At 39.1% G+C, this 23,143-nt stretch overlaps 1 protein-coding gene and 2 pseudogenes across 1 annotated transcript; 1 reads left to right on the forward strand and 2 right to left on the reverse strand.

Moving 5' to 3' along the window:
• The window catches only part of LOC139950945 (alkaline phosphatase-like), a 446,069-nt pseudogene that overhangs the window by 230,061 nt on the left and 192,865 nt on the right, over positions 1–23,143 (reverse strand).
• LOC139950876 (uncharacterized) lies at positions 124–3,215 on the reverse strand. Its single transcript, XM_071949716.1, has 4 exons — positions 3,038–3,215; positions 2,311–2,392; positions 1,923–1,993; positions 124–1,268 (listed from the first exon to the last, which is right to left on the reverse strand). The coding sequence occupies exons 1-4, from the start codon at positions 3,065–3,067 to the stop codon at positions 519–521; spliced, it is 933 nt and encodes a 310-aa protein (XP_071805817.1). The 5' UTR covers positions 3,068–3,215; the 3' UTR covers positions 124–518.
• On the forward strand, positions 6,608–8,744 carry LOC139950670 (tripartite motif-containing protein 2-like; annotated as a pseudogene).

Below are 23,143 nucleotides of genomic sequence, written 5' to 3' on the forward strand. Positions count from 1 at the left end.
TTCCTTGATACAGTGTTCTGTGGGCGTGCGTTGACACAAGTTCTGGCCACTATATTTCACATAACTGCCTAAACTGTTCGGCCTGTCCCGCTTTTTGCCTAAGATTAAACTCTAAAGCACTTGCTTGAAGTATGAGTGCACATCTCTTGATGGAATGTCCAATCTTGAGTGCTAGAGATGGAACGTGATACATCTGTTTTCCTTCACTGAAGCCGGCGACATCATGAACAGCCTTGAAGATATCATTCAGATGGCGGGGATGCACGAATACTTCCAGTGATGCATTTGGTTGGTGGGTGTTTTGTCTCAGTTGTATAACAAGACGACCAAGTTCTCGTAGTTTGTTCCGAATGTAGCCATGTTGGGTAACATCGTGGCCAAGTCTAAGGTATTCATGTTTGGCAACTTCCAGAATCAAAGAATCATTCTTGACAATCAGACCAACATTGTCTCTCCTCATAGAACTAAGAACCTTGTTCAACTGGAAAGATACACCAGCAGGGGGTGGTTTTAACAAATCACCCGTTAGCTACTCGCCCCCTAACACGACCTCTCCTACTGCTACCATCAGTCTGTGCAGGGAGCGCAGGCTTAAGTGGGCACTGATGACGCCAAAGATCAAGACGCACGTAATAGCCATAACAATGTATGCATGGTCCATATGCGTGTGGAGATGCCTCATGATTTGGTCTGTATACTATAATAAGGACACCCTTTCCCTCTCTAAGGACTTGGCAATTGTGTCTGTGATTACCAATATTGCGGATGTATAACAGAAGTTTCTTGCGGGCACTAACGTCGGTCTCCGATGCTATCTCTACAACTTCCCTCTCCTCTTTGTGACGCGACTGAAGATGATGGGGTAACTTGGCCTGAGGCTCATCACAGTACAAGCAATAGTGTTTTTTGTCCCATTTCCTTTGTCTACCGACATTATCGGTCTGCATGACTGTTACGGCACACTTCTCACTCGAATCATTTGTTTCACATCCTACAGCTTCATTGCTTTGGTGAAGCTCGCCAGTTTCTAACATAGCTTGTGGGTCATCGTCATCGCAGGCACTGGTGTTGGGGTTGACACAACTTGAAGGATCAGACTGAAAAATAGCTTGTGGGTCATCGTCATCCCAGGAACTGGTGTTGGGGTTGACAGACCTTGAAGGATCAGACTGAAAAATAGCTTGTGGGTCATCGTCATCCCTGCAATTGGTGTTGGGGTTGACACACCTTGAAGTATCAGACTGAAAACCTGATGTTTGATGGGCCAGCTAGCAAGGAAAAGATAAATGACATAATTAACACCACTGAGATATGATTAGGATTATGACACGAATTAAATATATACGGTTGAGTGGATCAGCGTGCCCTTAAATTGATAGGCAAATAATACATAAGCACTAAGCTAGTCAGAACTTAAAGGAACACGTTGCCTTGGATCGGTCGAGTTGGTCTATGAACAGCGTTTGAAACCGTTTCTTATGAAATGCATATGGTTAGAAAGATGTTTTACAAGTAGAATATAATGATCCACACAAGTATCACTCCAAATTGCACGGTTTTCATATTACGTCGCGAACGAACACGGTCGGCCATTTATGGGAGTCCAAGTTTTAACTCCCATAAATGGCCGACCGTGTTTGTCGACGAGGTAAAACGAATACCACGCAATTTTGAGCCATATTTGTGTTGATCATTGTACTCAATGTGGCACGGATTGGTTATTATCTAGCTTTTACTATAAAGCGAGCCGCTTGCCGTAAACAGCAAGTGTTTTTGCACTCAGAGAGGACATTTGTTTGCCTCAACACGTCAACCTTGGAAAAACGTCTCAATTGTACAGAACATAAAATATTATGAAGACACATAGCATGTTATTAAATTAATATCGATGGAATTCATACATGATATCATCATTTACTCACCTGGTGCTCAAATAAGGAGCGTGTGATGCCATCATCAGTGTAACGCACACAGTACTTGATTAGTGACTTCCCTGAAAAATGAAAGGCAAACGGTTGATTAATTTTCATTTCATTTGGGGGGTGGGGGGGTGGGGGAAACATACAACTTTGTGCCATCTTTAAAACGTGCTCTCGCCGTGTCATGACATGTGTTTATAACAAATCCGTAATTCTCGTTAACGAGAATTTATATAGTTTTACCGTTGTCTCAAAAAGTTAAGCATTTCATGGACTCATATTTCAAGAGAAGTCTTTCACCATTACCTTCTGTAAACCCTGTAAATTATTTGTAAATCTGTGAACTGTTCCTTTTTTTTATGTACCGAAAGGGTGCAATGGCTTTAAATACCTTTGGTTATGGAGGTGATTACAGCTGGATACCATGACGAGTTTGGAGGCCACAGTGCCATGACGCTGTCCCCTTCTTCATACTAGAAAGAAGACATAAAAATGATGTCACATATACGTTATTCATCGAACAAAAGTCGATCGGTTTAGTGGAACATGTCATAAGGGTCGCACTAAATACCGACAACTCACGACCCCTCACGACAACAATGTTTCAGTGCACTTTCACAGAACATTTTAACATAAGTCAAACATTCAATATATGCACAAGAGTCATATGCACCCAAATCACTTTAAAACTGTGGAAACAATTGTATTTGTAACTGTAGAAAAGGTGTTTGTGACCCCGAATTTAGTAACGAACGGCAATATCCGCCATGTTGTCTTTCAACGCACTTGGACGATTCTATGATACCGCAGGGGTGATACAATATGCAACATGAGTATTTACTCATGTGAAAAATATCTTTCATGGAGTTTAAAACTATATTATGTTTTAGTTTCCCCTTTTAACTCCGAATTCCAGAGTGGCGGCTTAGTTACTAACAAGAAAGAAACAATCATAAACATAAATTGGTCATGTCCTCAATCATTTAACTATGTGTTTGTTGACAAGTGTAAGGAATTGTTAACTGGTCAAACGACTGTATATAGTATAGTGATGTAGTCAGTACAGTAAGGATTTATTTAGGCCTACATGGAAATTTATTTACACTCAGATCACTCACCATTTCTTGTCTTCTCTCGAGAGCTGCCATGGGTCGAATGGTTGACTCTAGGGTCCTGGTGGATGCAATGCACTCAATGTTTATGATGCGTCCCCATGACAGCTGCAACCGGCCACGCTACCCGACTCAAATCGAATAAGCTAACCGTCATGCATAAATGAGTTCAGATTTAGAAATGGCCGCCTCTACTACCTACAAGAAGGAAACTTCATATCAACAGAGGGCGATGTAACCATCCAAGAGTGCTAACCCCACCGCTCCGGCAACAGAATTGTGTTAACTCACACATACTCCTCTCGTAAATGACGTAAACCGAGGATTAGACCCAAAAGCTTAGATATTGTTGGCATGTGGCCTAAATAAGGATTGAGGAACGAGGAGACTTCTGAGCTGTTACAACTGTTTAATCAGCCATGTTGAATAACACCGCCCTCTGTTGGCGGGTGGATATGTGACAGATATTATCTCAGTGGCGTCCAAACTGGCTGTAATGCTGCATTTATCACAATTTTTCAAAGCGAGGACGTCCTCGCTGTGCTAAAAGTCCTCGATTTGCGAGTGTGTATTCACACCGAAGAGCTCGGTTTGCAGCGATGACAAGTACACACAAATCGGCTATTATTTTGTAAAGAGATACACCGCACACGTGGACATTTGTGCCGACTACCTGTTTGGTGAACCAGTTGTGTTTCTTAAATTAATATTGCCCTTGCGGCATAGCTGCACAAATCTTGAGAACCCGTACTTTATCTCGACAAGTGTCATAGTTAGGTTTGAAGTGCGGCTAGTCGAGTAGTAAATTTCACTAGTCACACCCATTCGCAACATAATTAAAAATTTGTCCCGACTACCTGTTTGGTGAACCAGTTGTGTTGCTTACTACTATTCGCAACATAATTTATATCGCCCTTGCGGCATAGCGGCACAAATCTTGAGAATCCATACTTAATCACGACAAGTGTCGTAGTTAGGTTTGAAGTGCGACTAGTCGAGTAGTAAATTTCACTAGTCACACCCATTCGCAACATAATTAATATTGCCCTCGCGGCACATAGCGGTACAAATCTTGAGAATCCGTATTTTATCTCGACAAGTGTCGTAGTTAGGTTTGAGGTGCGACTAGTCGAGTCATGATGCGAACTTGCTTAATGAAAAAGATTCAGTGCTCTGCAGAAGAATTGAATTTTGCGCTTACGTCAAGCGAAATAGACTGCTTATAGCAGGGATTTCTTTTGTTTGTGTGCTTTCCAAGCTTGCATATTTCACAGCTTAGCAGGGATATTTTTGCTTGTGCGCGGGGAAGCTTTTCATATGTAATCTTTGCTTTGAACTAATTGCACGGATATTTCAGCGCCTGAACAGTAAGAATGGTGGTTGTATAATAAATGGGCAGAGTTTGGTTGAAGCAGACAGAGCCATAAAACTGGGCCGTGTTCTATAGGGGAAATTGTAGCTTGACATTTTATGACAGTTTTGTGCTTTGCGACGTACACATACAAATACAGAGTCAGATACAGACATTACCGTGCACAAATCGTGCAATTGAAACGTCTCATAAGAGCGCCCCCTATCGGCAGGAGTAGGAAAATAAAGGAGTATCCTACAATAATATGTGTTTTTAAACACGTAAAATAATATCAAATGGAAGCTTTAGGATGTTTAGCTTAATTCCTATCATAAAACATATTAAAATTCTTTATTAATTAACCACCAGTGACCCTCATTTGCATATTAATTAGGAAATCTTTGCAGCATCATATCTCAAGAACTTCACGGCCGACATTTCAACTGTTTGTTCTTAAACACTGCTTGGGGGTTGGAGATTAATTTGAAAAAACTGTGACCTCAAGTTGACCTCTACTTCCGCTTCAACCGGAAGTGTCACCATATCTCAAGAACTATACAGCAGATTTTCAAAATATTTTCAGTTATAAACGTCTTCGGCATAAAATATTAACTTTAAAAAACCGTGACCTCAAGTTGACCCCTACTTCCATGTCAACCGGAAGTGGGACCATATCTCAAGAACTATATACAACAGATTATCAATTTTTGTTCAGTTATAGACTCCTTGGGCATTCACGATTAGTTTGAAACAACTTTGACCCCATGTTGACCTTTACTTCCGGGTCAACCGGAAGTGAGCCCATATCTAAAAAAGTAAAAAGCTAATGTTCAAACTTCAGTTATAGACTCTAAGGCAATAGATATTAGCTTTGGAAAACTGTGACCCCAAGTTGACCTCTACTTCTGGGTCAACCGGAAGTGGGACTATATATCAAAATCTACACAACCGATTTTATAGTCTCCTTGGCATTGCAGATTAATCTTTGGTAGCTGTGGGCCCATGTTGACCTTTACTTACGTGTCAACCGGGAAGTAAGACTTTATAACAAGAGCTACACAACTTTTTTGAAACCTTTTTTCAGTTATATATTCCTTGGGCAATGAAGCACATAATCCAAGCAAAACAGCACGGAACAGCTTCGTGTTTGTTCACAAACACTTAATGTCTAGTTTACGTTTGATTCTTGTCACTTTTTGGTAATCTGACGTCATGACTCAAAATCAACCATAATATGACGTCAGAAAGACGTTGTGTGCCTGCTGGGATTGTTGTTATCTTTCTTGTCCTTTTCCCTAAATATATGCTTGTATGTAGTACTCTAGTCTTAGTTTGCATAGGCCTAACCCCTCGAATTTTAAATTATAGGAGCGACTCTTGTTTTGTCTTTAAGTTTATATGGTTTATTGTCAGTTTCTCAATGAACTGAAAGAATTAAAAAAACATGTACCTGAATCCCAATACAGTTTCTCGTCCGAGTTTTTGTTTAGAAATGTGTCATTGTCATAATATTAATAGGGCATTTGATTGACAAAAATGTACAGTATCATTAATTTGCTTTGTTTGCATTTCAATCAGAAACTTTTTCATACTTATCAATGGGCGTGGTCCATTTGATTGGGAAACTTCAGCAAAAATACGATAGCAATATATCAATTAATAATCTCCTTATTATTATTTCTAATCTCAATTTACAAAAATTAGCAAATTAGACGACGCTCTCCTGACCTCTTTGTTAAGTTCCCCAGCAGAAGCTTTAGGAGGAAAATCTACCACAAGTACAACTTTAACTGATAGACTCAAACTCGACCAAGTGCACATTAATTTACCCGTTCGAAGGAATTGCGCCGCCATTGTTCGGCCGCGTGTTTATGCACGCAGCATAGCGCAATGTCCTATCCAGTCAGTATAATAGAGAACAATGGCTGGTACTCAGTTATTTTTGCATTGGCTTAACACAGCGACGTGAAGAGTACCAGTTATATAGTGAGTAGAGTAGAGTAGAATCCTACTCGTACATGTACCATAGGAAATCTGTTCACATATCTTGCACCAATTGGTGGTCTGTGGCAATACACTGCGCAAATTAAATTCGATAGCGCAAACTTGAACTTGTAAGAAATCAACATTGCGCGCCAATTTTATAAGCGCGTTTTTAACAAAATTCAAACACTGTAATACTATCTTACAATATTCGTGCAATTGCAAGTTGTACAACATCGAACATGTCGTCCGTAGAATTTGCTCTTTCTTCCCACTTTGCCAGTCAACTGGAATGTGTAATTTGTATGGGAAAGTTGGTTGTGCCTAACTTCTCACATGTGGGCATACATTTTGTCTGGGATGTCTGGACGAAATCCTGGACGACAACGAACCTAGAATCGTCTGTCCCTTGTGTCGTGATGTGACCATTGTTCCATCAGAAGGAGTAGATGGGCTGACTACGAATTTTGCTCTGCAGAGCCTTCTGGAGTCACTCAACCTGAATGCCGATGAAGTGGATGAACCAGAAGACGAGGAGAATGAGAGCACTCCGAAATCGGGCGAAGTAGAGGATGGTGAGTTGACAATGTGTGAGTTGCACAAGGAAAAAATGAAGTTTTACTGCTCCACTTGTGAGCTTCTGATATGCCGTGACTGCACTGTGGTCGACCACCCAAGACCAGACCACAAGTGTACCAATCTTGACGAGGCATACACTTGGAGGCAGCAGATCAATCAGAAGGAGTTACAGCTCGCCAAGGGGCTGATCAAGCTCACCAAGAAGTCGAGAGGGGTCCTTCTTGCCACAGTGGAGAATCTAAATCAACGCTGCGACCAGGTGATTAACGAGATAGAGGTGTGTCGCCAGGAGGGAATGAAGATGCTCAACAACAAAGATGCCCTTATCAAGGAGTATCAGTGCAGTCTTGAAGAGCACACTCAAGACCTACTTGACCTGACCCAACATGCTAAAGGTACCACCAAGATCGACGTTCTGGATCAATCCAAAAGTCTCGTGGAAACATTGTCATCTTATAGAGACAAACGACATGTGATGCTCGACACCCCGAGCAAGGTGCAGTACCCTATGTTTGTCGGGGCTGAGGAGGAAGTTCAAGGCTGGCCAAGACCGAGTGGTCCCAGAAAAGGTAATGCTAAGCCAAAAAATAAGAAAAAATGTAGTCAAGAAAAAACAAGTGAAGCAGAAACTGGCAGTACAAAAGGCCCAAATCTCGTATCGGGAGGTGGTATGAAAGGCGGGAACGTACCCCAAGCCACATACCCCCCTCTACCGCTGATGTATATGCAACAAACATCGGTGCCTGGTGGAGTATCTGGTGAGCCACATAGAGGAGGAGGAGGAGGAGGAGGAGGAGGAGGAGGAGGAGGAAGAGGAGGAAGAGGAGGAAAGAGTCACAGAGGAGGTCAAGGTCACAGAGGTGGGAATCAAGGTCAGGGAGGTCAAGGACAAAAGAGAGGAGGAGGTAGAGGTGGTCGTGGGGGTCAAGCAACGTGTTAGCTAGCGAGCCGTGCACGCCGTGTTGGCACGGTCAGTTGGGCTGAAAACACGGGCAAAAATTTGATGCACGGCTTGGGTGAAGCCGTGCTGTTAAATGATTTTAGTGAAAATTACTGAACTTCTTTTATTATTTTGTTGTTGTTGAACAGTTTAAAAACAGCAGTGAGTAAGATTAGATTTGGCTTTACCAGATTTCCTACTTTTTGAATCAAAATTTCAACGACGCAACCATAAAACAATCACTCGAAGTTGCCTCGAAAACCCTGACCACATTGCGACTATACAAAACACAACGCACAAAACACACATTACACAACGCACGTGCAAATTACACGTCATCGACCGTCATCAGCAGGCAGCATGAACTCAATGCACGCGTGGTATGATAGAGGCGAATTCACACGCGTTTTCGTTTCAATTATTTTAGGTACCAATCTCATCTCCACGATCCTACAAACCATCGCGCTCTGGATTTTTCTACTATGACGTCAGAATCAGTAACTGTGTGACACGCGGTGCAGTGCACCTTTTACCGCATACATTCTGCAGTTGCTTTGTAGATTGGTTCCGCAGTTTTTCCCAACTCGACGGCGGCAAACATGACGATCTTTTTTCCTTCTAGAAATTCAAGGGCACATCGTTTGTTCGTTGTAGAGTTTGTTTGAAACATCGAGACTTTTTTGGATTTCAATGTTTACATCTCATGGGTGTTAATGCAGTTGACAAAACAATGTTTATTTTCCGCTCAAAAGGATCAAAAACTGGTTCATATTTCTTTTCAAATCTCAAGTCAGTTTTGCTGTAGACCTCCTAAATTTATTTTTCAATGCATGGTACGTTTTTTTGCCCAGTGGAACTACTTAAATGGCACTGTCTTTCGTAACTATTTGTTCTTTATTCTCCACAGACTGGAAGACTTAAACGTTATGAAACCTTAACACATACTAAGGAAAATATTAGTTACCATGATCAGTCAGTTTAAATTAAGCAAACAATTATGGTACATGTAAATCACTCTTGGCATATTGATGGTTGCAAATACTTGTGTGAATCGTTATTTTACATTAACTAATTGATTTGTTTAAAATAAATACAAAAACTATTATCAGCTTCTTGACCTTAGGCCTATAGTTCTGAAATCGAATGGACAAGAATGGAAACAAAACTAACATTAGTAAATGATAACTCTTAATTTCTTCTTCAATACCTCTTCATTTTTTTTTTAGTCTTTAAGCAAAACTTTGTATCAAGAGTAACACATGGCAAAAAATATGTTGTTGACAGCAAACTTGTACTGCATTATTTGATCTCTTTTGAATCATTTCATGCTAAATGGGTCCAAACACAGCTCCATGGTCCAAGTAACTGCTTTGAACTGGCCTAATATTGACCCAGAAACATTTCATAAGCCCTTTTCACACTACAGGTATTTCCCGGGAAATTCCCGGGAAATGTTAGTCGATCTGTTCACACTACAAAAAAATTCCCGGGAAATAACATTTTCCCGGGAAATAATTAACCCAGTTAAGGGGTAGGGTTAAAGGCGTTAACCCCGGGGAAAAACGTTTTTCCCGGGAAAAGTAGCTAGTGAGAACGAAAGCGGGTCTAACTTACCCCACCTTTTGCTTCCACTGTGTTGAAACGTCATTAATCTCGAAAGGTCACAGACGTCAAAAATAGCGCGCCAAATAATTCGCGTGGTAACAATAGCCCTTTTTTGTTTTCTCCTTCTGAAAGTGTTTACGTTTAGGTACGAAAATAAAAGTGAAACACATCTGTAATTTACAAATAAATATATGAATTAAAAAAATTGACCACGTGAATGGAATAGGAATAGAATAACTAGAGATTGAGAGTTTGTGAACAAACTCAAGGTGTTCGGTTTCCGGGAGTAAAAGCCTGGATTAAATAACAAATATTACACCTTGCTTTGTTCTCAAGATTTGTAATAAATGATTCAAATTACAAAAACTGTCAAAACTACATGATTACGTCATCTAGTAAAAGTGTATGTTTGGTGACGTCATCGGTAATATTTGTTTTAAACCAGACCTTTGCCAGACTTGTATGGTGTGATGGTAAAGCATCAAAGGATGTTTATTTCGACCTAAAAGACAATAAACCACGCCCTTTCAAATCATTTCACAGTCACTTCCCGTTTAAACAGGTCAATAGGTCAACGAAAGTTCACCAACATATCAATTTCTGTCAAGTACGTAAAGCCCTTTCATATGATGTACAGATTGTCAAAATAGCTTATGTAGTTTAGGAAATATGAACTTAGGAAATATTGACTGACGACTGAAGAAAAGACTGTAAGGGGCATGTATGTTTAACCGCCTTGAACGAAGACTATTCTTCATGAAGCTTTTTCGCGCTCTATTGATAATGTTTTAAAAAAGAAGTAAAAAAAAAAAACGTGGATCAAAAATAATGATTTTTTTTAAATAATAATTTGAATTTTTATTACTCAAGAATGGATGACGTCATCATGACCTAACTAACACATTATTCCACTCCTAATGCATATCTAACTATGTGCGAAGTTTCAAGTTCATACGAGTTTGGGAAGTGTGCTTTTGTTCGAGGACAAGGGACGAAGAGAAGAAGAAGATGAAAATCTGGATTGTTTTATTGATTTGTTTGTACTAAAGTTTTGTTTAATCCGGCAGTTTATTTTAGCAAGACCACTCCTAATTGCTTGGGCCTTATGCTTTAACCATTCTGTTTTCTTTGAATGTTTTGTATGGTAACATCCATTTCTGTGCATGGAGGTAGAAATAGATTAGTTTACGTAACGTCCTTTCCTACTAGAGAAAGTTTGAAAGGGCTTATGTTATTTCAGAGATTTTTTTTCTTCAAAATATTTAACTCAAAATAACTTGGATAGTTGTTTTAACAAATAATCAAAACCATTGATGATTATGCTAAGTTCAAGAAGTAATAGATATCGTAATACTGACGTGAATTCCGTGGGCCCAAAACGCCCTTCACCCGGGGGGAGTGGTCGATCGATGTAACGTCTCTATTCTTCTAGGTGTTTAACCAAAACATGACCAATGTTCGTCATTTTGTACTGTTGTTTTCTCACATAATTAAAAGTCCCATGAATCACTGAAGTAGGTGGCCATCTCAGCGAAACTCCGTCTTTAATTCCACATTGACCACTAAGCCATCAGAAGGGTAACATTTGAACAATTTGACGCTGAAGATTGAAACGAAATCGTTTTCGCAGCGTTCTGCATAGCTATAGCTCTATGCATATCACGCTATGGCACAGAGTACAACAAACTTGGCAGCATGCCACCAAATAAATTATGCCTAATACACTACACGTGTACGCCACAAGTGTTACGCACAACCAATGGGGAAATTTCGTAGTTCTTTATACAAGAAATTGTGAACTTTCAAACTCGATTTTGAACCAGAAGACGAGCTCAAAATGGGATCACGTCTTCGAGGCATTTACGGAGTTTTTAACCCATCATGTAGATCAAAAGTTATGATTTTTTGAAATAATAAACTTTGAAAATTCATAACTCAAGAATTGATGACATAACTCATCGTGACATAACTCAAACGGTTTCTTCTCCTATACATATCTAACTATGTGTGAAGTTTCAACTTTATATGTGCTTGGGAAGTGTGATTTTTTTAGCGGACAATCGCCGCTAATAAGCAGAATGGGAGATCACTGGAGCGTGCTCTGCTGCACCGCTAATACACTACACGTTGTGTGTATGCCTACGTGCAATGTTTATGCACATACCAATGGGGATTTACGTTGTTCTTTAGACGTGAATTTTAAAATTTTCAACCTCTCTTTTGAGCCGGAAGACAACATCAAAATGGGGTCATGTCTGTGGGGCGTTTACGGAGTTTTCAATGACGATTCCGATGATGTTTCGATTGTAAAAATCCCTCATGTAGATCAAAAGTTATGATTTTTTGAATTAATAAACTTTGAATATTCATAACTCAAGAATTGATGACGTCATCATGACGTATCTCACGGTTTCTTCTCCTAATAAATATCTAACTGTGAGTGAAGTTTCAAGTTCATACGATGTTTGGAAAGATGTTTTTGTAGGGGGACAAGGGACGTACAGAAGAAGAAGAAGAAGAAGAAGAAGAAGAAGAAGAAGAAGAAGAAGTATCAATAAAAAAACTAGAAATTGAGAGTTTGTGTACAAACTCAGAGTGTTCGGGTGAATGGTCAAATGAGGTCACGTTTTGTACAACATTTGTAGAACATTACAAGAGGTTTCATGTAGTGAAAGAATCTTGTACGTAGCGTTTGTGGTTCTCAAGATATGAATTTTTCAATTATTTACCGTTTATTTAACTTAATGACGTCATCGATGATGTCATCATTCCAAAAAAAGTTTTGGTTTCGTCTGCACACTAAGGTTTATGTTCATGGTAAGTTTCAAGTTCATACAAGCGTTAGTTTTGTTCAACAAGTTCATAGTAGTTTAACATTTTGTTCAAAATCGCACGAAGAAAGATGAGGCGAATCCCAGCGTAGTGGAATTTGAATTACGCGCGCCTTCAACGGAGTCTGCATGTGTATACACAACCCGTAATGCCCACAGCCACGCAGTGCTGTTTTGTCGTAGAGCATGGATACAATGTAGGCCTACATGAACTACACGCACACACACCCACACACCCACAATACAATAGTAGCATTCACATACATGAATGGCGATACTATCTGGTTTCTACGCGTAATGAATGGAGGTCAACACAAACGCGCGCTTTTACGACCAGAAGGCAAAATTCAACTGGCATTATGTTTGTGCAAAAGTTTGAGCAGGATAACTGATCTTCAAACTGATATTCAAATTTTGCGAATATGATATATAGTTCTTGAGATATGAACTTTTGAAATTTTGAACTTCCTGTTTCAACCGGAAGTAAAAGTCACATGAGGTCACGTTGTGCACGACTTTTGTAGCTAATTACAAGACCTTTTATATGCACCAAATATCTTGTGTGTGGCATTTGTAGTTCTCAAGATATGAACTCTCCGATTTGTATCGTTTTTTTGAACGTAATGACGTCATCATTCCAAAAATGTTGCTGTTTCGTCTACTCATTAAGATCAATATATATGGTAAGTTTCAGGTTCATACAAGCTTTAGTTTTTGCGAAAATCGCGCGAGAACGTTCGAGGAGAAGAACACGCAGAAAAAAAAAAAAACTAGAAATTGAGAGTTTGTGTACAAACTCAGGGTGTTCGGGTGAATGGTCAAATGAGGTCACGTTGTGTACAACATTTGTAGAACATTACAAGAGGTTTCATGTAGTGAAAGAATCTTGTACGTAGCGTTTGTGGTTCTCAAGATATGAATTTTTCAATTTTTTACCGTTTATTTAACGTAATGACGTCATCAATGACGTCATCATTCCAAAAAAGTCGCGGGTTCATCTACTCATGAAGGTTCATGTTTATGATAAGTTTCAAGTTCATAGTAGTTTAACATTTTGTTCAAAATCGCACGAAGAAAGATGAGGCGAATCCCAGCGTAGTGGAATTTGAATTACGCGCGCCTTCAACGGAGTCTGCATGTGTATACACAACCCGTAATGCCCACAGCCACGCAGTGCTGTTTTGTCGTAGAGCATGGATACAATGTAGGCCTACATGAACTACACGCACACACACCCACACACCCACAATACAATAGTAGCATTCACATACATGAATGGCGATACTATCTGGTTTCTACGCGTAATGAATGGAGGTCAACACAAACGCGCGCTTTTACGACCAGAAGGCAAAATTCAACTGGCATTATGTTTGTGCAAAAGTTTGAGCAGGATAACTGATCTTCAAACTGATATTCAAATTTTGCAAATATGATATATAGTTCTTGAGATATGAACTTTTGAAATTTTGAACTTCCGGTTTCAACCGGAAGTAAAAGTCACATGAGGTCACGTTGTGCACGACTTTTGTAGCTAATTACAAGACCTTTTATATGCACCAAATATCTTGTGTGTGGCATTTGTAGTTCTCAAGATATGAACTCTCCAATATTTAGCGTTTTTTTGAACGTAATGACGTCATCAATGACGTCATCATTCCAAAAATGTTGCTGTTTCGTCTACTCATTAAGATCAATATATATGGTAAGTTTCAGGTTCATACAAGCTTTAGTTTTTGCGAAAATCGCGCGAGAACGTTCGAGGAGAAGAACACGCAGAAAAAAAAAAAAAAAAAAAAAAAAAAAAACAGAACAATAACAATAGTTGTTCGGCTGGTGGCCGAACACCTAAAAAAAAACTAGAAATTGAGAGTTTGTGTACAAACTCAGGGTGTTCGGGTGAATGGTCAAATGAAGTCACGTTGTGTACAACATTTGTAGAACATTACAAGAGGTTTCATGTTGTGAAAGAATCTTGTATGTAGCATTTGAGGTTCTCAAGATATGAATTTTCTAGTGTTTAACGTGTGTCTGAGCATAATGACGTCATCAATGACGTCATCATTCCAAAAAAGTTGCGGGTTCATCTACTCATGAAGGTTCATGTTTATGATAAGTTTCAAGTTCATAGTAGTTTAACATTAATTGTTCAAAATCGCACGAAGAAAGATGAGGCGAATCCCAGCGTAGTGGAATTCGAATTACGCGCGCCTTCAACGGAGTCTGCATGTGTATACACAACCCGTAATGCCCACAGCCACGCAGTGCTGTTTTGTCGTAGAGCATGGATACAATGTAGGCCTACACGAACTACACGCACACACACCCACACACCCACAATACAATAGTAGCATTCACATACATGAATGGCGATACTATCTGGTTTCTACGCGTAATGAATTGAGGTCAACACAAACGCGCGCTTTTACGACCAGAAGGCAAAATTTAACTGGCATTATGTTTGTGCAAAAGTTTGAGCAGGATAACTGATCTTCAAACTGATATTCAAATTTTGCGAATATGATATATAGTTCTTGAGATATGAACTTTTGAAATTTTGAACTTCCGGTTTCAACCGGAAGTAAAAGTCACATGAGGTCACGTTGTGCACGACTTTTGTAGCTAATTACAAGACCTTTTATATGCACCAAATATCTTGTGTGTGGCATTTGTAGTTCTCAAGATATGAACTCTCCAATTTTTAGCGTTTTTTTGAACGTAATGACGTCATCAATGACGTCATCATTCCAAAAATGTTGCTGTTTCGTCTACTCATTAAGATCAATATATATGGTAAGTTTCAGGTTCATACAAGCTTTAGTTTTTGCGAAAATCGCGCGAGAACGTTCGAGGAGAAGAACACGCAGAAAAAAAAAAAAAAAAAAACTAGAAATTGAGAGTTTGTGTACAAACTCAGGGTGTTCGGGTGAATGGTCAAATGAGTTCACGTTGTGTACAACATTTGTAGAACATTACAAGAGGTTTCATGTAGTGAAAGAATCTTGTACGTAGCGTTTGTGGTTCTCAAGATATGAATTTTTCAATTATTTACCGTTTATTTAACGTAATGACGTCATCGATGACGTCATCATTCCAAAAAAGTTGCGGGTTCATCTACTCATGAAGGTTCATGTTTATGATAAGTTTCAAGTCCATAGTAGTTTAACATTTTGTTCAAAATCGCACGAAGAAAGATGAGGCGAATCCCAGCGTAGTGGAATTTGAATTACGCGCGCCTTCAACGGAGTCTGCATGTGTATACACAACCCGTAATGCCCACAGCCACGCAGTGCTGTTTTGTCGTAGAGCATGGATACAATGTAGGCCTACATGAACTACACGCACACACACCCACACACCCACAATACAATAGTAGCATTCACATACATGAATGGCGATACTATCTGGTTTCTACGCGTAATGAATGGAGGTCAACACAAACGCGCGCTTTTACGACCAGAAGGCAAAATTCAACTGGCATTATGTTTGTGCAAAAGTTTGAGCAGGATAACTGATCTTCAAACTGATATTCAAATTTTGCGAATATGATATATAGTTCTTGAGATATGAACTTTTGAAATTTTGAACTTCCGATTTCAACCGGAAGTAAAAGTCACATGAGGTCACGTTGTGCACGACTTTTGTAGCTAATTACAAGACCTTTTATATGCACCAAATATCTTGTGTGTGGCATTTGTAGTTCTCAAGATATGAACTCTCCAATTTTTAGCGTTTTTTTGAACGTAATGACGTCATCAATGACGTCATCATTCCAAAAATGTTGCTGTTTCGTCTACTCATTAAGATCAATATATATGGTAAGTTTCAGGTTCATACAAGCTTTAGTTTTTGCGAAAATCGCGCGAGAACGTTCGAGGAGAAGAACACGCAGAAAAAACTAGAAATTGAGAGTTTGTGTACAAACTCAGGGTGTTCGGGTGAATGGTCAAATGAGGTCACGTTGTGTACAACATTTGTAGAACATTACAAGAGGTTTCATGTAGTGAAAGAATCTTGTACGTAGCGTTTGTGGTTCTCAAGATATGAATTTTTCAATTATTTACCGTTTATTTAACGTAATGACGTCATCGATGACGTCATCATTCCAAAAAAGTTGCGGGTTCATCTACTCATGAAGGTTCATGTTTATGATAAGTTTCAAGTTCATAGTAGTTTAACATTTTGTTCAAAATCGCACGAAGAAAGATGAGGCGAATCCCAGCGTAGTGGAATTTGAATTACGCGCGCCTTCAACGGAGTCTGCATGTGTATACACAACCCGTAATGCCCACAGCCACGCAGTGCTGTTTTGTCGTAAAGCATGGATACAATGTAGGCCTACATGAACTACACGCACACACACCCACACACCCACAATACAATAGTAGCATTCACATACATGAATGGCGATACTATCTGGTTTCTACGCGTAATGAATGGAGGTCAACACAAACGCGCGCTTTTACGACCAGAAGGCAAAATTCAACTGGCATTATGTTTGTGCAAAAGTTTGAGCAGGATAACTGATCTTCAAACTGATATTCAAATTTTGCGAACATGATATATAGTTCTTGAGATATGAACTTTTGAAATTTTGAACTTCCGGTTTCAACCGGAAGTAAAAGTCACATGAGGTCACGTTGTGCACGACTTTTGTAGCTAATTACAAGACCTTTTATATGCACCAAATATCTTGTGTGTGGCATTTGTAGTTCTCAAGATATGAACTCTCCAATTTTTAGCGTTTTTTTGAACGTAATGACGTCATCAATGACGTCATCATTCCAAAAATGTTGCTGTTTCGTCTACTCATTAAGATCAATATATATGGTAAGTTTCAGGTTCATACAAGCTTTAGTTTTTGCGAAAATCGCGCGAGAACGTTCGAGGAGAAGAACACGCAGAAAAAAAACAAAAAAAACTAGAAATTGAGAGTTTGTGTACAAACTCAGGGTGTTCGGGTGAATGGTCAAATGAGGTCACGTTGTGTACAACATTTGTAGAACATTACAAGAGGTTTCATGTAGTGAAAGAATCTTGTACGTAGCGTTTGTGGTTCTCAAGATATGAATTTTTCAATTATTTACCGTTTATTTAACTTAATGACGTCATCGATGATGTCATCATTCCAAAAAAAGTTTTGGTTTCGTCTGCACACTAAGGTTTATGTTCATGGTAAGTTTCAAGTTCATACAAGCGTTAGTTTTGTTCAACAAGTTCATAGTAGTTTAACATTTTGTTCAAAATCGCACGAAGAAAGATGAGGCGAATCCCAGCGTAGTGGAATTTGAATTACGCGCGCCTTCAACGGAGTCTGCATGTGTATACACAACCCGTAATGCCCACAGCCACGCAGTGCTGTTTTGTCGTAGAGCATGGATACAATGTAGGCATACATGAACTACACGCACACACACCCACACACCCACAATACAATAGTAGCATTCACATACATGAATGGCGATACTATCTGGTTTCTACGCGTAATGAATGGAGGTCAACACAAACGCGCGCTTTTACGACCAGAAGGCAAAATTCATCTGGCATTATGTTTGTGCAAAAGTTTGAGCAGGATAACTGATCTTCAAACTGATATTCAAATTTTGCGAATATGATATATTATAGTTCTTGAGATATGAACTTTTGAAATTTTGAACTTCCTGTTTCAACCGGAAGTAAAAGTCACATGAGGTCACGTTGTGCACGACTTTTGTAGCTTATTACAAGACCTTTTATATGCACCAAATATCTTGTGTGTGGCATTTGTAGTTCTCAAGATATGAACTCTCCAATTTTTAGCGTTTTTTTGAACGTAATGACGTCATCAATGACGTCATCATTCCAAAAATGTTGCTGTTTCGTCTACTCATTAAGATCAATATATATGGTAAGTTTCAGGTTCATACAAGCTTTAGTTTTTGCGAAAATCGCGCGAGAACGTTCGAGGAGAAGAACACGCAGAAAACTAGAAATTGAGAGTTTGTGTACAAACTCAGGGTGTTCGGGTGAATGGTCAAATGAGGTCACGTTGTGTACAACATTTGTAGAACATTACAAGAGGTTTCATGTAGTGAAAGAATCTTGTACGTAGCGTTTGTGGTTCTCAAGATATGAATTTTTCAATTATTTACCGTTTATTTAACGTAATGACGTCATCAATGACGTCATCATTCCAAAAAAGTTGCGGGTTCATCTACTCATGAAGGTTCATGTTTATGATAAGTTTCAAGTTCATAGTAGTTTAACATTTTGTTCAAAATCGCACGAAGAAAGATGAGGCGAATCCCAGCGTAGTGGAATTTGAATTACGCGCGCCTTCAACGGAGTCTGCATGTGTATACACAACCCGTAATGCCCACAGCCACGCAGTGCTGTTTTGTCGTAGAGCATGGATACAATGTAGGCCTACATGAACTACACGCACACACACCCACACACCCACAATACAATAGTAGCATTCACATACATGAATGGCGATACTATCTGGTTTCTACGCGTAATGAATGGAGGTCAACACAAACGCGCGCTTTTACGACCAGAAGGCAAAATTCAACTGGCATTATGTTTGTGCAAAAGTTTGAGCAGGATAACTGATCTTCAAACTGATATTCAAATTTTGCGAATATGATATATAGTTCTTGAGATATAAACTTTTGAAATTTTGAACTTCCTGTTTCAACCGGAAGTAAAAGTCACATGAGGTCACGTTGTGCACGACTTTTGTAGCTAATTACAAGACCTTTTATATGCACCAAATATCTTGTGTGTGGCATTTGTAGTTCTCAAGATATGAACTCTCCAATTTTTAGCGTTTTTTTGAACGTAATGACGTCATCAATGACGTCATCATTCCAAAAATGTTGCTGTTTCGTCTACTCATTAAGATCAATATATATGGTAAGTTTCAGGTTCATACAAGCTTTAGTTTTTGCGAAAATCGCGCGAGAACGTTCGAGGAGAAGAACACGCAGAAAAAAAAAAAAAAACTAGAAATTGAGAGTTTGTGTACAAACTCAGGGTGTTCGGGTGAATGGTCAAATGAGGTCACGTTGTGTACAACATTTGTAGGACATTACAAGAGGTTTCATGTAGTGAAAGAATCTTGTACGTAGCGTTTGTGGTTCTCAAGATATGAATTTTTCAATTATTTACCGTTTATTTAACGTAATGACGTCATCAATGACGTCATCATTCCAAAAAAGTTGCGGGTTCATCTACTCATGAAGGTTCATGTTTATGATAAGTTTCAAGTTCATAGTAGTTTAACATTTTGTTCAAAATCGCACGAAGAAAGATGAGGCGAATCCCAGCGTAGTGGAATTTGAATTACGCGCGCCTTCAACGGAGTCTGCATGTGTATACACAACCCGTAATGCCCACAGCCACGCAGTGCTGTTTTGTCGTAGAGCATGGATACAATGTAGGCCTACATGAACTACACGCACACACACCCACACACCCACAATACAATAGTAGCATTCACATACATGAATGGCGATACTATCTGGTTTCTACGCGTAATGAATGGAGGTCAACACAAACGCGCGCTTTTACGACCAGAAGGCAAAATTCAACTGGCATTATGTTTGTGCAAAAGTTTGAGCAGGATAACTGATCTTCAAACTGATATTCAAATTTTGCGAATATGATATATAGTTCTTGAGATATAAACTTTTGAAATTTTGAACTTCCTGTTTCAACCGGAAGTAAAAGTCACATGAGGTCACGTTGTGCACGACTTTTGTAGCTAATTACAAGACCTTTTATATGCACCAAATATCTTGTGTGTGGCATTTGTAGTTCTCAAGATATGAACTCTCCAATTTTTAGCGTTTTTTTGAACGTAATGACGTCATCAATGACGTCATCATTCCAAAAATGTTGCTGTTTCGTCTACTCATTAAGATCAATATATATGGTAAGTTTCAGGTTCATACAAGCTTTAGTTTTTGCGAAAATCGCGCGAGAACGTTCGAGGAGAAGAACACGCAGAAAAAAAAAAAAAACTAGAAATTGAGAGTTTGTGTACAAACTCAGGGTGTTCGGGTGAATGGTCAAATGAGGTCACGTTGTGTACAACATTTGTAGAACATTACAAGAGGTTTCATGTAGTGAAAGAATCTTGTACGTAGCGTTTGTGGTTCTCAAGATATGAATTTTTCAATTATTTACCGTTTATTTAACGTAATGACGTCATCAATGACGTCATCATTCCAAAAAAGTTGCGGGTTCATCTACTCATGAAGGTTCATGTTTATGATAAGTTTCAAGTTCATAGTAGTTTAACATTTTGTTCAAAATCGCACGAAGAAAGATGAGGCGAATCCCAGCGTAGTGGAATTTGAATTACGCGCGCCTTCAACGGAGTCTGCATGTGTATACACAACCCGTAATGCCCACAGCCACGCAGTGCTGTTTTGTCGTAGAGCATGGATACAATGTAGGCCTACATGAACTACACGCACACACACCCACACACCCACAATACAATAGTAGCATTCACATACATGAATGGCTATACTATCTGGTTTCTACGCGTAATGAATGGAGGTCAACACAAACGCGCGCTTTTACGACCAGAAGGCAAAATTCAACTGGCATTATGTTTGTGCAAAAGTTTGAGCAGGATGACTGATCTTCAAACTGATATTCAAATTTTGCGAATATGATATATAGTTCTTGAGATATGAACTTTTGAAATTTTGAACTTCCGGTTTCAACCGGAAGTAAAAGTCACATGAGGTCACGTTGTGCACGACTTTTGTAGCTAATTACAAGACCTTTTATATGCACCAAATATCTTGTGTGTGGCATTTGTAGTTCTCAAGATATGAACTCTCCAATTTTTAGCGGTTTTTTGAACGTAATGACGTCATCAATGACGTCATCATTCCAAAAATGTTGCTGTTTCGTCTACTCATTAAGATCAATATATATGGTAAGTTTCAGGTTCATACAAGCTTTAGTTTTTGCGAAAATCGCGCGAGAACGTTCGAGGAGAAGAACACGCAGAAAAAAAAAAAAAAAAAAAAAAAACAGAACAATAACAATAGTTGTTCGGCTTGTGGCCGAACACCTAAAAAAAAAAAAAAACAGAACAATAACAATAGTTGTTCGGCTGGTGGCCGAACACCTAAAAAAAAAACTAGAAATTGAGAGTTTGTGTACAAACTCAGGGTGTTCGGGTGAATGGTCAAATGAGGTCACGTTGTGTACAACATTTGTAGAACATTACAAGAGGTTTCATGTAGTGAAAGAATCTTGTACGTAGCGTTTGTGGTTCTCAAGATATGAATTTTTCAATTATTTACCGTTTATTTAACGTAATGACGTCATCGATGATGTCATCATTCCCAAAAAAGTTTTGGTTTCGTCTGCACACTAAGGTTTATGTTCATGGTAAGTTTCAAGTTCATACAAGCGTTAGTTTTGTTCAACAAGTTCATAGTAGTTTAACATTTTGTTCAAAATCGCACGAAGAAAGATGAGGCGAATCCCAGCGTAGTGGAATTTGAATTACGCGCGCCTTCAACGGAGTCTGCATGTGTATACACAACCCGTAATGCCCACAGCCACGCGGTGCTGTTTTGTCGTAGAGCATGGATACAATGTAGGCCTACATGAACTACACGCACACACACCCACACACCCACAATACAATAGTAGCATTCACATACATGAATGGCGATACTATCTGGTTTCTACGCGTAATGAATGGAGGTCAACACAAACGCGCGCTTTTACGACCAGAAGGCAAAATTCAACTGGCATTATGTTTGTGCAAAAGTTTGAGCAGGATAACTGATCTTCAAACTGATATTCAAATTTTGCGAATATGATATATAGTCCTTGAGATATGAACTTTTGAAATTTTGAACTTCCGGTTTCAACCGGAAGTAAAAGTCACATGAGGTCACGTTGTGCACGACTTTTGTAGCTAATTACAAGACCTTTTATATGCACCAAATATCTTGTGTGTGGCATTTGTAGTTCTCAAGATATGAACTCTCCAATTTTTAGCGTTTTTTTGAACGTAATGACGTCATCAATGACGTCATCATTCCAAAAATGTTGCTGTTTCGTCTACTCATTAAGATCAATATACATGGTAAGTTTCAGGTTCATACAAGCTTTAGTTTTTGCGAAAATCGCGCGAGAACGTTCGAGGAGAAGAACACGCAGAAAAAAAAAAAAAAAAAAAAACTAGAAATTGAGAGTTTGTGTACAAACTCAGGGTGTTCGGGTGAATGGTCAAATGAGGTCACGTTGTGTACAACATTTGTAGAACATTACAAGAGGTTTCATGTAGTGAAAGAATCTTGTACGTAGCGTTTGTGGTTCTCAAGATATGAATTTTTCAATTATTTACCGTTTATTTAACTTAATGACGTCATCGATGATGTCATCATTCCAAAACAAGTTTTTGTTTCGTCTGCACACTAAGGTTTATGTTCATGGTAAGTTTCAAGTTCATACAAGCGTTAGTTTTGTTCAACAAGTTCATAGTAGTTTAACATTTTGTTCAAAATCGCACGAAGAAAGATGAGGCGAATCCCAGCGTAGTGGAATTTGAATTACGCGCGCCTTCAACGGAGTCTGCATGTGTATACACAACCCGTAATGCCCACAGCCACGCAGTGCTGTTTTGTCGTAGAGCATGGATACAATGTAGGCCTACATGAACTACACGCACACACACCCACACACCCACAATACAATAGTAGCATTCACATACATGAATGGCGATACTATCTGGTTTCTACGCGTAATGAATGGAGGTCAACACAAACGCGCGCTTTTACGACCAGAAGGCAAAATTCAACTGG

The sequence above is a fragment of the Asterias amurensis genome, chromosome 18, assembly GCF_032118995.1.
Source record: "Asterias amurensis chromosome 18, ASM3211899v1".
Lineage (NCBI taxonomy): Eukaryota > Metazoa > Echinodermata > Asteroidea > Forcipulatida > Asteriidae > Asterias > Asterias amurensis.